The 13061-nt window shown below is 38.9% G+C and overlaps 1 protein-coding gene across 25 annotated transcripts in view; it reads right to left on the bottom strand.

Annotated features, from left to right (window-relative positions):
* TMEM273 (transmembrane protein 273) overlaps window positions 1–8120 on the bottom strand; it is a 34260-nt gene extending 26140 nt beyond the window's left edge. For 11 of the 25 annotated variants that reach the window (XR_013398038.1, XR_003719303.2, XR_013398042.1 and 8 more), the window contains exon 1: window positions 7543–8120. Coding sequence is in view for 15 of the 25 variants with exons in the window: in XM_015147007.3 (XP_015002493.1) it covers window positions 7543–7645 (103 nt within the window). In the remaining 10 variants the exon portion in view is untranslated. The remainder of the gene's footprint in view (window positions 1–7542) is intronic. The other 14 variants (XR_013398036.1, XR_013398039.1, XR_013398041.1 and 11 more) reach the window with 3 other exon arrangements.
* Between the last annotated feature and the right edge of the window lie 4941 nt (window positions 8121–13061).

Below are 13061 nucleotides of genomic sequence, written 5' to 3'. Positions count from 1 at the left end.
ACAGAGTTGTCAAAGTAGCCATAAAAATGCTTCCATGATGAATTGTGAAAACTTCCTCAACGTCACAAAGAATATCTGCAAAAGCACCTACAGCTAAAATCAAACTTCATGGTGAGAAACAAAATACTTTTCTACTGAGATCAGGAACAAAGTAAGGATGTCTGCCGTCGCCACACCTGTTCAACCTAGTACTAACGTTCTTGTCGGCCTAGTAAGACAAGGAGAGGAAATAAAGGCACACCTTTCAGGAAGGAAAAAATAAGACCAACCCTATTTGCAGAGAACATGACGGTCAACATAGAAAATCTCAAGGGATCTGAAAAATAACTCTCTTTAGAATATGTGAGTTCAGCAAGGTGGTTGGATATAGTAAGATTAACATATGCAAATCAATGATGTCTCCGTATGCTCAAAATTATACACGGAAAGAAAAACTTTAAATACAACACAGCTTACGATCACTCAAAAATTATGCAGGTGTGAGTCTAATAACACAACATTGAAGAAAAAAAATCCAAAATGATCTTAATAAATGGAGGCACGTACCGAGTTCATGGAAAAATACAACATGATAAAGATGTCAAATTTCCCCAGATTGATCTATAGGTTTAATGTAATTCTCATCAAAAGCCCAGGAAGACTGTTTTTGTAGATGTACAAAAGATTATTTTAAAATTCACATGGAAAGATAATGGAAAGAGAATTGCGAAAAATCTTTTTTGAAAAGGAAGAATAAAGTAGAAGGAATCACTCTACTCCCTTGAGACTTAATGTATTTACAGAAATCAAGACTGTGTGGGATTGGCAGAAGGACAGACACATCAATGGAAAAGAAAAGAGAACCCCAAATTAGCCCCACCCAAGTATGACCAACTGGGTTTTGACAAAGGAGCAAAGTATGTTCAATAGAGGAAGGATCATTTTTTCAACCAATAGTGCTGGACCAATTAGATATCCATAGGTTAAAAAATTACCTTGATTAAATTCATACTTTATACAAAAAAGAGCTCAAAATGGATCATAGATTTCAATATAAAACATAAAACTATGTAAATTTTAGGGGGAAATCTTGAGAACTTAGGGTTTGGTGCAAACTTCTCAGACATGCTATCAAAAGCACAATCCATGAAAAAAGAAGATTAGTAAGTTAGGCAATTAAAATTAAACATTTTTGTTCTGTAAAAGACCCTGTTAAGAGAGTGAAAAGACAAACTATAGACTAAGAAAATATTTGCAGGCCACGTATTTGACAAATGACTCATATCTAGAGTATATAAAGAACTCTTAAAATTCAACAGTAAAAGAAAAAAGTAAGCAATTCATTTAGAAAATGGGCAGAAGTCATTAGGGGAATTCTTGCCCTATCAGGAAATGTCTCTTGCCTACCTGAGGTTTCAGCCTTTTCCTTGACCTTCTGCTGACTTGCAACAGACCCTGGTGTATTCGTTTTTTGTTCCATTTGTAGAGATTTGTTTTGCGCAAAATAAAATGAATATACCAAAGATTCTTCCTCACTAAAATTCACACACCACATGATTCTGAACCATTGTCTTGGCAGGAACTTGGAACAGGGGAAAAGCTGTCAGGAAAGATTTTTACAAAGATCTCAGGGATTCAGACCCAAGGAATAAAGTGATGACTTTGACTTGTAAGATAAAAACGAATTTAATTCTCCTTACCCTGGCCTCTTCCATCTTTTCATTATAAATTAAGGGAGGAAAAAAAGACTCTGCTCCCTTCAATAACTCTGGCTCCTTCAGTGAAGAATGTTTTAGGCCCTGGAATGTAATTAAAGTGATATTGCATTTCTCTTATTATCAAGATTATAATAATACATAGATTTCAGCAGATGCTTGCCAACAGAATTAAAACGGAGATAGATGGCTGACATTTTAGATGGAATTAGAGTTCACAGGAATATTTTATATGACAGCTTTTGTAAAAGGAAGATGCAGACCTCTAATAAAATGCCTAGAAATTTCACCAGATATTTTCAATAGCTAGTCTTAGATCAATATTTTAGCAAAATTTTAAAATATTGATTGGTTGATATTTAAGTAGCAATTTATTTAGAATTGTGACAACCATAATCCAAAACCTAGTTTTAAGTTTTTTTAATCATGATAGCAAAAATACATCAGCCTTCCTCAGGCATCCCGTGCCTCCAAGTGTGGACACCTGAGAAGGACAGCGTTAGCCATGCAGTCTTCTGGAAGGGAGTGGATAATCTGAATCGAATCACCAGGGGCTATCAGGCAAACCCCACGATGAGGAATGTTCTGTGAGGAAAAAAGTGGGGTTCGAAAGCTGTGTGCTTCAAAAATATCTTTATCATAAAAGACAAACAGAGGCTGGGGGCTGTACCAGATTAAGGAAGGCTAATGTGACACAGTCGGTCACCCCTGCCATACCCCTCCTAGATTGGGTCCTGGCCTGGAGGCAAAACCAAGACTGGAAGGGACATTACTGGATCCATTGAAAATATTAGAATATGATAAATAGATTATATAAAAGTATTTTGTCAACAGTAAATTTCCTAAAGTTGATGATTATACTGTGGTATATAAGAGAGTATCTCTATTCTTAAGAAATAAACACTGATGTATTTAAGGGTTAAAGGAAACCCCATGGTATACACAATTTACCTCAATTGTTTCAGGAAACAAATCGTGTGTGTGCGTGTGTGTATGTGGAGAGAGAGAAAGAGAAAGAGGGAATATATTATCAAGCAAATAAGATAAATTATTTAAAATAGGCAGTCATATGGGTGTTCTTTGTACTATTTTTATTCTTATACTTTTCTTGAGAGTTTGAATTATTTTGAAACGAAAAAATTTTTTTAAAAGTTAAAAAGTCACTTCAGTTTTTTCAATGTCCTTTTTATTCTTGACTAAGAGTCAGTTTGGCATTAGAGCTAAAAATTCAGCTTTGGAGCATTAAAATGCCTCAGTTTGAATCCCAGCTGGGCCACTCACCTGCTACTTTAACCTATCAGTGCCTCAGTTTCCTTGTCTGGAAAAATGGACATGACTACGATAAAAGTATCTGCCTTGGGGCTGAGAAATGAACAGGGTCCACATGGGAGTGCTGAGAGCAGCCCTGGCCCATGGTCGGCTCTCAGGAAGTGAAATTTTATCACACTTTCAAGGAAGGAGTGTTACATGTAAGAGGAAGTGAATTAAAGGCCAAAATGATTCTAGCAACAACACTGACAAGCAGTAGATATTTCACCTGCAAGCTATCAAGATTAGTCAGTTATAGCAAATAAAACAGTGTGGCATGATTCAAAGAGAGACAGATGCAAAAAGTGGCACAGAAGATGAAGCCCATTAATGGTTCAGACATATTAAACGGGTACAGAATAGACATAGAATATGTTTGCAATATAGAATCATTGCAAAGCAAAGAAAAGAAAGATTATTACACAGGTGATATTGCAACAACTGATGTCCCATATGGAAAACATTAAAATTAGATCCTTTCTTTAGGCAATAAATAAAAATAAATTCCAAATAAATTAAAGATCTAATCATAAAAAATGCAACCATTTTAAAGTAAAAATAATTTGTTAAATGTTTCTTAACACAGAAAAACCAAACACACAAAAAGGAAAAGACCAATACATTTGATTATATCACGTTGAAAGACTTCTCACGGCAAAGGATGCCACAAAGATAAAAGATAAGCAACATACTGAGAGAAGATATTTGCAACACATGAAACATACAAATAATTAATATCCAGAATACTACATGAAAGACCAATAATCAAATACAACTTGGAAGAAGGGTATATAAAATGAGATATCTACAGAAAAGGAGAATGGGCTGTCTGATAATGTAGAGAAAGTAGTTATTCTCAGTAGTAATTAGGAACACACAAACTAAAATAAAAACTTTGAGATAAAATTTTATACCTCTCTGATATGTCAAGAATTGAGAAGTTGGGCAGTATCAAGTATTACTGAGTATGTAAGGAAACAGATATGCCCACAACCCCGTGTTGGAGAGCAATTTGGCCATATCTGATAAAAGGAGAATTGACACATTTCCTTTGCCAGGGGTGTCTGCTATAAAAATAGCTACAGGTGGGTTCCACGAGGCAGGGCGAGAGGGCTCATCGAAGCATCAGCCATCAGACTGCAAGTTAGAGACAACCTAAATTCTGACCGTATGGGAATGGATAAATAAACAGATAAATGACAGTGTTTCTGTGGAAACTTGTAGAGTATTTGGGATGAATGCATTTGACCCATATTATCAGAATGGGTAGATAATGCAACTTATTAACTATGCTATGGCAGATTCTTGCAAAGGTTTTAATACCTGCAAAGCAACCCAGGAAGGAAGCATAGCCAAGCCTGGGGTGCCTCTCCCTTCGGGGGAGGGAGAAAAACAGGAGGAGGAAGAGAGCCGAACTCCATCTCTTATGTTCTATTTCTCTGATGGATACATTGATTTAGCTACTTACCTTTAAATATATATCTAGAAAAAAACTTAACATTTGGTAATTCAGGGTGTTGGCTCCATAAATGTCTGTTACATTAATCTACATGTTTGAAAAATAATTAAAGAATACTCAAACACTGTTTCTTTAAAAACTTTCTACCTACTCTGCGTGGGAAAAAGTGACCTGGCTTCTCATCCCAGGGTCCCCCCCCGGTCATACTTGGGATCCTGGATGTCATAGAGGGACTAGAGAGAGAGTGCCCCATGCCCCCCAAGGCCCCTGAGGCACAGTCCTCATACACCCTGGATGACTGGCCTGGTCACCCACCTTCAAAGACCCCCATCTGCCGGCAGATTGCACTAAACAGTGCTCTAGGCCCTTCTCCAGTGAATAAAGGGGAAGCCCAACATTTTATTCATTTGCTTTCAACAGGCTGTCATGTTTGCTTTTTGTTCACAAACATTTACTTACTGGAATTAACAACATGTACAATCATTATGAAAAATACCAATACAGAGAAACTAAGATGCTATATAACTCTTTTTCCTAAGAATAGTAAAAGATAGCCGGGTGCGGTGACTCACGCCTGTAATCCCAGCACTTTTGGAGGCCGAGGTGTGCGGATCCCCTGAGGTCAAGAGTTCGAGACCAGCCTGGCCAATGTGGAGAAACCCCATCTCTACTAAAAATACAAAATTAGCCGGGTGTGGAGGCACACGCCTGTAATCCCAGCTACTAGGGAGGCTGAGGCAGGAGAATCACTTGAAATTCCATCTGAAGAAGAAGAAGAAGAAGGAGGAGGAGGAGGAGGACGAGGAGGAGGAGGAGGACGAGGAGGAGGAGGAGGAGGGATACTAGGAACCATTTGCTTTATTTCTTTCCAGTCAGTTTTTGGATAGATAACTAAACACATGAAAATTATTACTACGGAACTCTAACCTGTAACTATCACTTCATCACTTCTGTTTCATCCATGTCAGTTCATAGAAAGGCATGTCTTTCAACTAAATATATTGGGTATTGTTGGAAATACTGAAGCATAATTAACTTAGTCAAATTCCTACTGATAGTCACTTGTTTCTGGTTTTCACTACGGTTTCAGCAGTGTTGAATAATATCCTGTGAAATATTTCGGGAGGCTTTTACCCTATTATTTCATTAGGTTATATTCCTGGAGGTGGAATTTCTGGGTGAAGGGCTATGAACATCTTACATTTTGCTTACATTGACACCCAGATTTTGCCAAATTGCCCTCTGGAGAGAGTGAATAAATGAGTTTCCTCATATCCAATAGTGAGTGCTCACCACGCTTCATATCCCATGCTAAGTGTTTTAAATGTGGTAATAGATTTCATTTTCCCAATAGTCCGATGACGTGTCCTCATCCTACAGATGAGAAAACTGAACACAGAGAGGATGAATTCTTTGTCCAAGTTTTCCAGGCTGGTAAATAACAGAACAGGGATGAACATTCAGGGAGTCTAGCACTGGATACCCGCTCCTAACCACTGTGTACCTCCACCAATAGTATATGAAAACACAAACGTGCTGTGATGCCTTGGCCCAGTGATTAAAACCTTACCTATAAAATGCAGGTAACTGTGGCACCTATTGCACAGAGTTGCTGTGGGGACCAAATGAGCTCATGCAACATCTTTAGCAGAGCACCCAGCACATTGACACGCTAAAAAATGCAAGGTGTTGTTAGTTCTATTATTATTTGTGAGACTGGACATTTTTAAGTTTCATTGTCTGTAATTCTTCAATGAATTGCCTGTTTATATAATTTGCACATTTTTCACTGGATTTCTTAAATTTAACTTCCTTTTCTTCTACCAGGGCAGACTAGTTTGTTTATCTAGATAGGTCAAAAGCAGAAATAAGAGTTACAACTTCTCTTACCTTCCACCACATCTCCAGGCAGGCACACTGCGTCTAACCACCATGCACACTCTTAATTGCTTCTTGCTGGTTCCTGCCATCCCCTCACAGTCACTGCCAAGGGCCCGTTTCCATGTGTAAAATGATGGATGTTGTGATTGTCTGTCTGTCTGACGTGCTGACTCCCAGAGGCCAAAGTCTTTGCTATCCCCTGCTTAGTGCGGACTTTAGATGGAAACCTGCCCACAGCACTAACTTTGCCCGCATTCAGGATACAATTGGTAATTAACATTTGGTAATTCAGGGTGGTCTGAATTATTGGTCTGGAGACACAAGATTTAATCTGGAGACAGACTGCTTCCCATCGAGTCTTGGCCCAGTGCAAGTTCTGCGAAGGAACATCTTTGTATATATGAGGGACATGTGCTGCCTTTTTAGGAAACAACAGTTAATGTCAGAGGGGATTTTGTAAAGCCACATGTCTCTCTCCAACTCTGTCTGTCTCCATCTATGCATATTTCCAGCCATCTCTCTACATCTCTGTCTCTCTCTCTCTCTCTCTCTGTCTGAGTTTCTTCCTCTCTGTCTACTTCTCTGACTTTATATTTCTCTCTCTTCATTTGGCCCTAATTTTCTTTTATCTTTGCCTCTCTCCTTTCTCCTTTCAATGAATGCATTAAATATAATTTTTAAAAACAAAGATACCTCTGAGTAGCAAAGAGTCTGCTTCACTGCATGAGAGTTCTGGTTCAACGTTAACTGTATAGCAGCATCTACAGGCCTACATGTTCTCATTCTATGTCAGTATTTTGATTTGACTTAATTAAATTTAACTTAATTATCTCACAATCCCAAAAAGTAAACATGATTATCTCCTATCTCATTGGTTCAGAAAGTTAGAGAGTTTCGGAAGCTTATTCCAGTTTATTGGCAACGCAGCCACAGTTTACACCCAGATGTTTCTAGATCCCAAGCCTGAAGCTCCGTCTGCCATGACCCTTCCTATTCTCCTTTAGCCCAGAAGCATTTGTAAGTTGCAGCTGGAATGAGACAAACAAGATCATTGCCTACTACCAGATCAAAGTGAGAAACGTCATCTGTGTAAAGGGACAGAGTTATGCTTTAGGAATCAAGCCCCAGTGGGCTAAGGCTCTCCCACTTTTCTGCCTACTGAGGTCCCCCAGTCCAGAGATCCCCACAATCCCCACTTACCCAGGAGGAAGAGGATCCTCAGCATGCTGACCCCCAAGTTCATGTTGGCGCTCTGCTCTGCTCCTGGCTCCTGGCTCCTGGCAACGCAGGCACAATGAGCCATGTGACCCAAGGCTCCGGGGACAGGACAAGGCCCACGTGACTGATGGGGAAGGAAACCGCTGCCACAGCCAGCAGGCTGTTCAGTTCCTCTCAGCCTCTCTGAATACAGGGCTGAAGGAAGCCCCTGTCGTCCTGGCCTCCACCAGAAGCTGGCTGTGATTAGGCCCACTGCACACGCTGGGGTATTATACCCAGTGTTCTCTCCTGTAAACCTCCCCACAGAGTGTGGGAACAAAGCACAGTAAGGTGCGGTTTCTTGCCCAACGACCCATGCTAGTAAGTCTCAGAGAGGAATGTGGGCAAAGCCGATCTGCCCTGCAGTCCAGACCTTGCAGTAGCCTCTGCGTTGGAGCAGGAACAGGAAATGCCCCTCCAGCCAATAGTCCAGCTTGGTCACTGTTTTTGTGCCATGGGTGCTTCTGAGTCTAGGAATGCCAATCACTCTCTTCTCAGAATAAGATTTTTAAATCCCCAAACTAAAATAGATAAGGATCATAACAGAAATTAGTAGTATTAACACATAGTTATCAAAATATTTTGTTAAACTTGCAACATAGAAATATACATGCTTCTTTACCCACACAGTAAATAGCAAGATCTGGCAGCAGATGAAACAGCTACCACCATCTCGACATGGTGATAAATGGAATCGATATTGAGAGATACCTGTAACAGCTGGAATGTGGATGGAAAGACCTGTGATTCCTACCAGGAATAAAGTTACTGGGTGGTAATATTGCTGTGGTTCTTTCACCACACTACTATTAGAAGAAGATGCTAAATGTTCCTTAGAGGTTAGAGAACAGAGATGTAATTTTTTTCCCATCCAAGTTTACAGGCCCCACGTCCAGGTCCCTAGCCTGGAGGAACCTTGGTAGTCACACAGGCTCAGCCAGCAGACTGAGGGCCACGTGCTCCTGTACTCCTTTATATCTACACGTTGTCACAATGCTTAGCTGTTCAGCCACCAACTCAAATGCGCAGGAAATGTCACTTTTTAAAATATAAATCAACTTAATGACAAATCTTGAGTCCCCCACCCAACTGAGCTGGCAGAAATTGAGCTCTTTTCATTCTTGGGCTCCCTCAGTCAAATCCCTGACAGCAGCAGCCAACACCATGAGCACTTGCCACTGTGCCCAATGCCATCCTAGCATGTGACCTGTCCGAGTCCACGCAGCAGTAAATGTGAGAGCTGGACTTGAAACCCAGGCCTTTGGCTGGCAGCCTACGCCCCTCAGGCTGCATGTGCCCTCCGTGCACAAGCACACCCCCTGCCGAGGTCCAGCCAGAGGCAGTCTGATTGCCCTGCTGCCACAGATGCCCCCTGAGTCCTTCTACATGGCTGCTCTGGTTCCTTCTGAGTTTCATATAAATAATGGACATGAGTGGAGAAGGCTGGTCATGAGAGAAGCAATTGGCTTCATTTGGGTGCCTTCAAGTTCCATCTGTCCACACTTTATTTCATGAAATTAAGATCAGTCTCCACCTGCACCAAGAAACATACTCTCTTATTTCTCCTGGAATATGTGGAGTTTTCTTAATTTTGCCTCAGTTCATGAGAACATGTGTAAGAAAAATATGTCACTTTCCTCTAAGTGTATTGAAAGAAAATGCCAGTGCAGACCCAATGATCTGTAGACAGTGGCTGGAGACAGCAGAGCTACATTCAGGCCAGGCCCAGGGCTTCTAGCCACACCAGGCAGGTCCATTTTTATGTGAAATCACTAAGATTCAAATGTCGTCAGAAACTGATTTGAAAATACTTTTGCATGGGGTAAGTCGATCTAAACACTAGCGTGAACTTCTGCTCCCAAACACCTCTCCAAATGTCCTTGGGAGCTCAACCCATCCTACATACTCTCAGGAGGGGAAGCATCTGCAGCTACTTCTGCTTTCACTCTGCCATAGCCTCCGAGTCTGGAAAATGCAGTCTGCTCCCTGCTCGGACAGGCAGAGGCTCAAAACACCCCATAAGCTAGAATCTCATGAGATGCCCTGGCACCCAGCCGCGGCACCTTGGCAAGATGGTTGTGTGTCTTCTCGGTATGACCCGATGCACCCAGAGGAGCGGGTGCCCCACCCCGTACCCCTGTAATGAACGCCCAGTTCTGACCGTGAGGCTGCTCATGTCACTGGTGTAGGATGGTAGCACTGACTTGGGAGCTTGTGAGGGCAGGGCCCAGAGCACCTGGCCTAGCACCTGACACAGCGCAGGCTCCCAGCAGTGTTTGTTGAATGAAGAATTCAATTCACCCATCTACTTAGGAGGCTGAGGCAGGAGAATCACCTGAACCCGGGAGGCAGAGGTTACAGTGAGCCAAGATTGAGCCACTGCGCTCCAGCCTGGGTGACAAGAGTGAAACTCTGTCTCAAAAAAAAAAAAAAAAAAAAAGAAAGAAGTCACTTTAATTCACTTTCTTATCTCATGCTCAGCTGGCCCAGTCTCCAGCCCACCTGGCAGGAATGTTTTCCAGGTCATCTAGGTGAGGAAGGTCACTGTACTGCCAATCAGAAAAAATGAGCCCCACTCCAGCAGCTCTGATGTCCTGTTCCTCACTCGGGTGCGGGGCCTCCTCCAAGGTCACCAAGCCTGGGACTCTTCTGTCCTTAACACTGCACCCTCAGGACCAGCCAGGGAGTTCGCGGGATTCACTCCTCACATGAATGCCTTTAGTGCAAGTCACAAGAAACTGCCAAACTCCATCATTACGCAAAATTTTTAAAAATTTGAAGATAGGGAGGATTCGACACACGAATTTGTTTATTGGCCATACATAGAACCGTGCACCCAACAGAAAATAGCCATTCTTTTCAGCATGCATGCAACATTTATAACCCCCAAATGGTCACACACTGGACCATAATATAAGTCTCAAAAATTTCAAAGAAAAGGTGACATATAGACCATATTTTCTTACCACAATGTAATTGAATTAAATGACAGAAACAAAAATACATGATAGAAATTTCCATCGGCTTGGAAATTTTAAAACATTTCTAAGTAACTCATAGATGAAGAAAAAATTACAATGAAAATTACAAATAGCTGGAAGTGAATGAAAATGAAAATTACAAATAGCTGGAAGTGAATGATAATGAAAATGTTGCACATCTGATTTTCTAGAATGCAAGCCAGGTAATAATTAAAAGGAAATGCATAGATGCAAATACTTAGAAAAGAAGAACTGAAAAAGGAATGAGATAACCATCCAGTCTGAGGAGTTTGAGGGGGAAAAAAAAAAAAAGCCCAGAAAAAAAGGCAGAAGAAAGGAAGCAATAAATATGAGAGCAAAAATGAATGAACCACAAGCAAGCAAAGATACAATGGGGAGGATCAACACATCTTAAAAGTTTTTTCTGAAAAAACTAATAATGTGAAAAATTCCTCACAGAATGGATTAAAATAAAAGAGAAGACAAAAATAAATAATATTAAGAATAAATAAGTCCAAAAAGGTAGCAATAATGGCATTATTAGCAATCTTATGCCAATGAATTTGAAAACTTTGATGAAATGGACACAATCTCAGGAAAATGTAGCTTACTGAAATGCAATAGACAAAAACAGCAAGACAGAAGAGTCTAGATGCCTTTCAGAAAATTGAATCAGATAGTTAAAAATCTTGCCACAAAGAAAATATCATTCCAAACTATTTTACAGAATTTTACAAAAATTTTAGAAACTTTAAGGACTAGGAAATTACAATTTTAACAAATTAGTTCAGATAATAGAAATAAAATGAGAATTCTCTGACAGTTCTGTGAGCCTAGCATAATCTTTTTACCAAAACCAGGCAAGAAGAAAGCAAGAAAATAAAAGTATATCCCAATCCCAGTAAATAACATAGAGGCCAAAATCCTTTTAAAAATTACCAAATCAAATGTAGTGATGTATATGTACATATAAAGGATAAACTATTATGACCAAGTCATTCACCACTTTAATGGATTTAAACAGAAAATAAGTTAAATTAACTTAATACATACAGAAAAACATTTGATAAAATCCATCATCCATTCATGATAAAAGCTCCTAATAAACTAGAAATAGAAAAAAGCTTTTTTAATCTAATGAAAAATTATCTGCTAAAATATAACAGCAAGCGTCATCATTATGGTGAACCACACGGAGGCAATCTCTTTAAAATTAGGAACAAGATGCCCTTTATCACTATTTCTATTCAAAACTGTCTAAGGTCTAGCTAGTACAATTTTTTTAAAAAAAGAAATACAAATAATGAGGATTGGGAAGGAAGAAGAATGTTAATATGTTTGTCTACACAGAAAGCCTTTAAGACTCCAAGACTAATTGTTAAAAATAATAATATGGCTTAATACAAGGTCAATATTTTTTAAAAGCAATTTAATTTGTATATACCAGTAACAAAAAGAAAACAAGTTATTAAAAATATAAAAATATTTTAAAAATATAAAATTACACAACCACTATTCCATAATATATACATATTTTTAAATAACATGTACCTGATAAATACACACAATTTTGTTAATTAAATAAATACATAAATGCTAATAATAATAATTAGACCACATGACCAAAATAATATATACACATATTTAAGGAATATAATAAATATATAATAATACATTTGTTTTATATATATGAATAATGAATCTAACAAAAGTTGCTCAAGACACATGGAGAAAACACTAGTGCACAGCATTAAAGAGGGTCTAAGTAAGCAAAAAGTGTGTCACCATGGATAGAAAAACTCAAAAATCCTTAAGTTGGGGATTTTCATTTTCTCAAATGAATCTACGGTGTCAATACCATATTCCAGTCAACTTCATTAGTAGTCAGAGAAATGAAATGAGGACCACAGTGAGACGCCATTTTACACTTTCAGACTGGCAATAATAAAAATCTTGGGTAATATTAAACGTAAGTAAGGATGTGAACATATATGGTGTAACATCAGCAATTTTTTATTCTTTGGTAAAGTTGAAGATTAGTGTATCCTGTGATTCAACAGTACTCCTCCTGAATATATGCCCAGGGACTCTCTCACACTTGTACATTCAGAGACATAGAAAAGAACATTCATAGAGCATAATTGGTCACAGCAAAAAAGACCTTAGAGGAACCATGAAATCTATCAACAGGAAAATGGATGAATAATTTATGATACATTTTTATAATGGAATAGCATATAGCTATAAAATGAATAAATGACAGCCACCTAGGACAATTTGGATAAGTCTTAAAAACAGCATTACATGAAAAATCAAATTGTGAAAGAGGATAAACAGAATTACATTAATTTTATGAAGCCCGGTACCAAGCAAAACTATACAATAAAGAACCTAGAGATATATATATATTCTTCATTAAACAGTATTTTTAAAAATCTAGAAAATGATAAACACAACATTCCGGAGAGATTAATCTCTCAG

The sequence above is a fragment of the Macaca mulatta genome, chromosome 9, assembly GCF_049350105.2.
Source record: "Macaca mulatta isolate MMU2019108-1 chromosome 9, T2T-MMU8v2.0, whole genome shotgun sequence".
Lineage (NCBI taxonomy): Eukaryota > Metazoa > Chordata > Mammalia > Primates > Cercopithecidae > Macaca > Macaca mulatta.
Note: the sequence above shows the minus strand (reverse complement) of the source record. Positions and strands in the feature narration are given on the sequence as shown.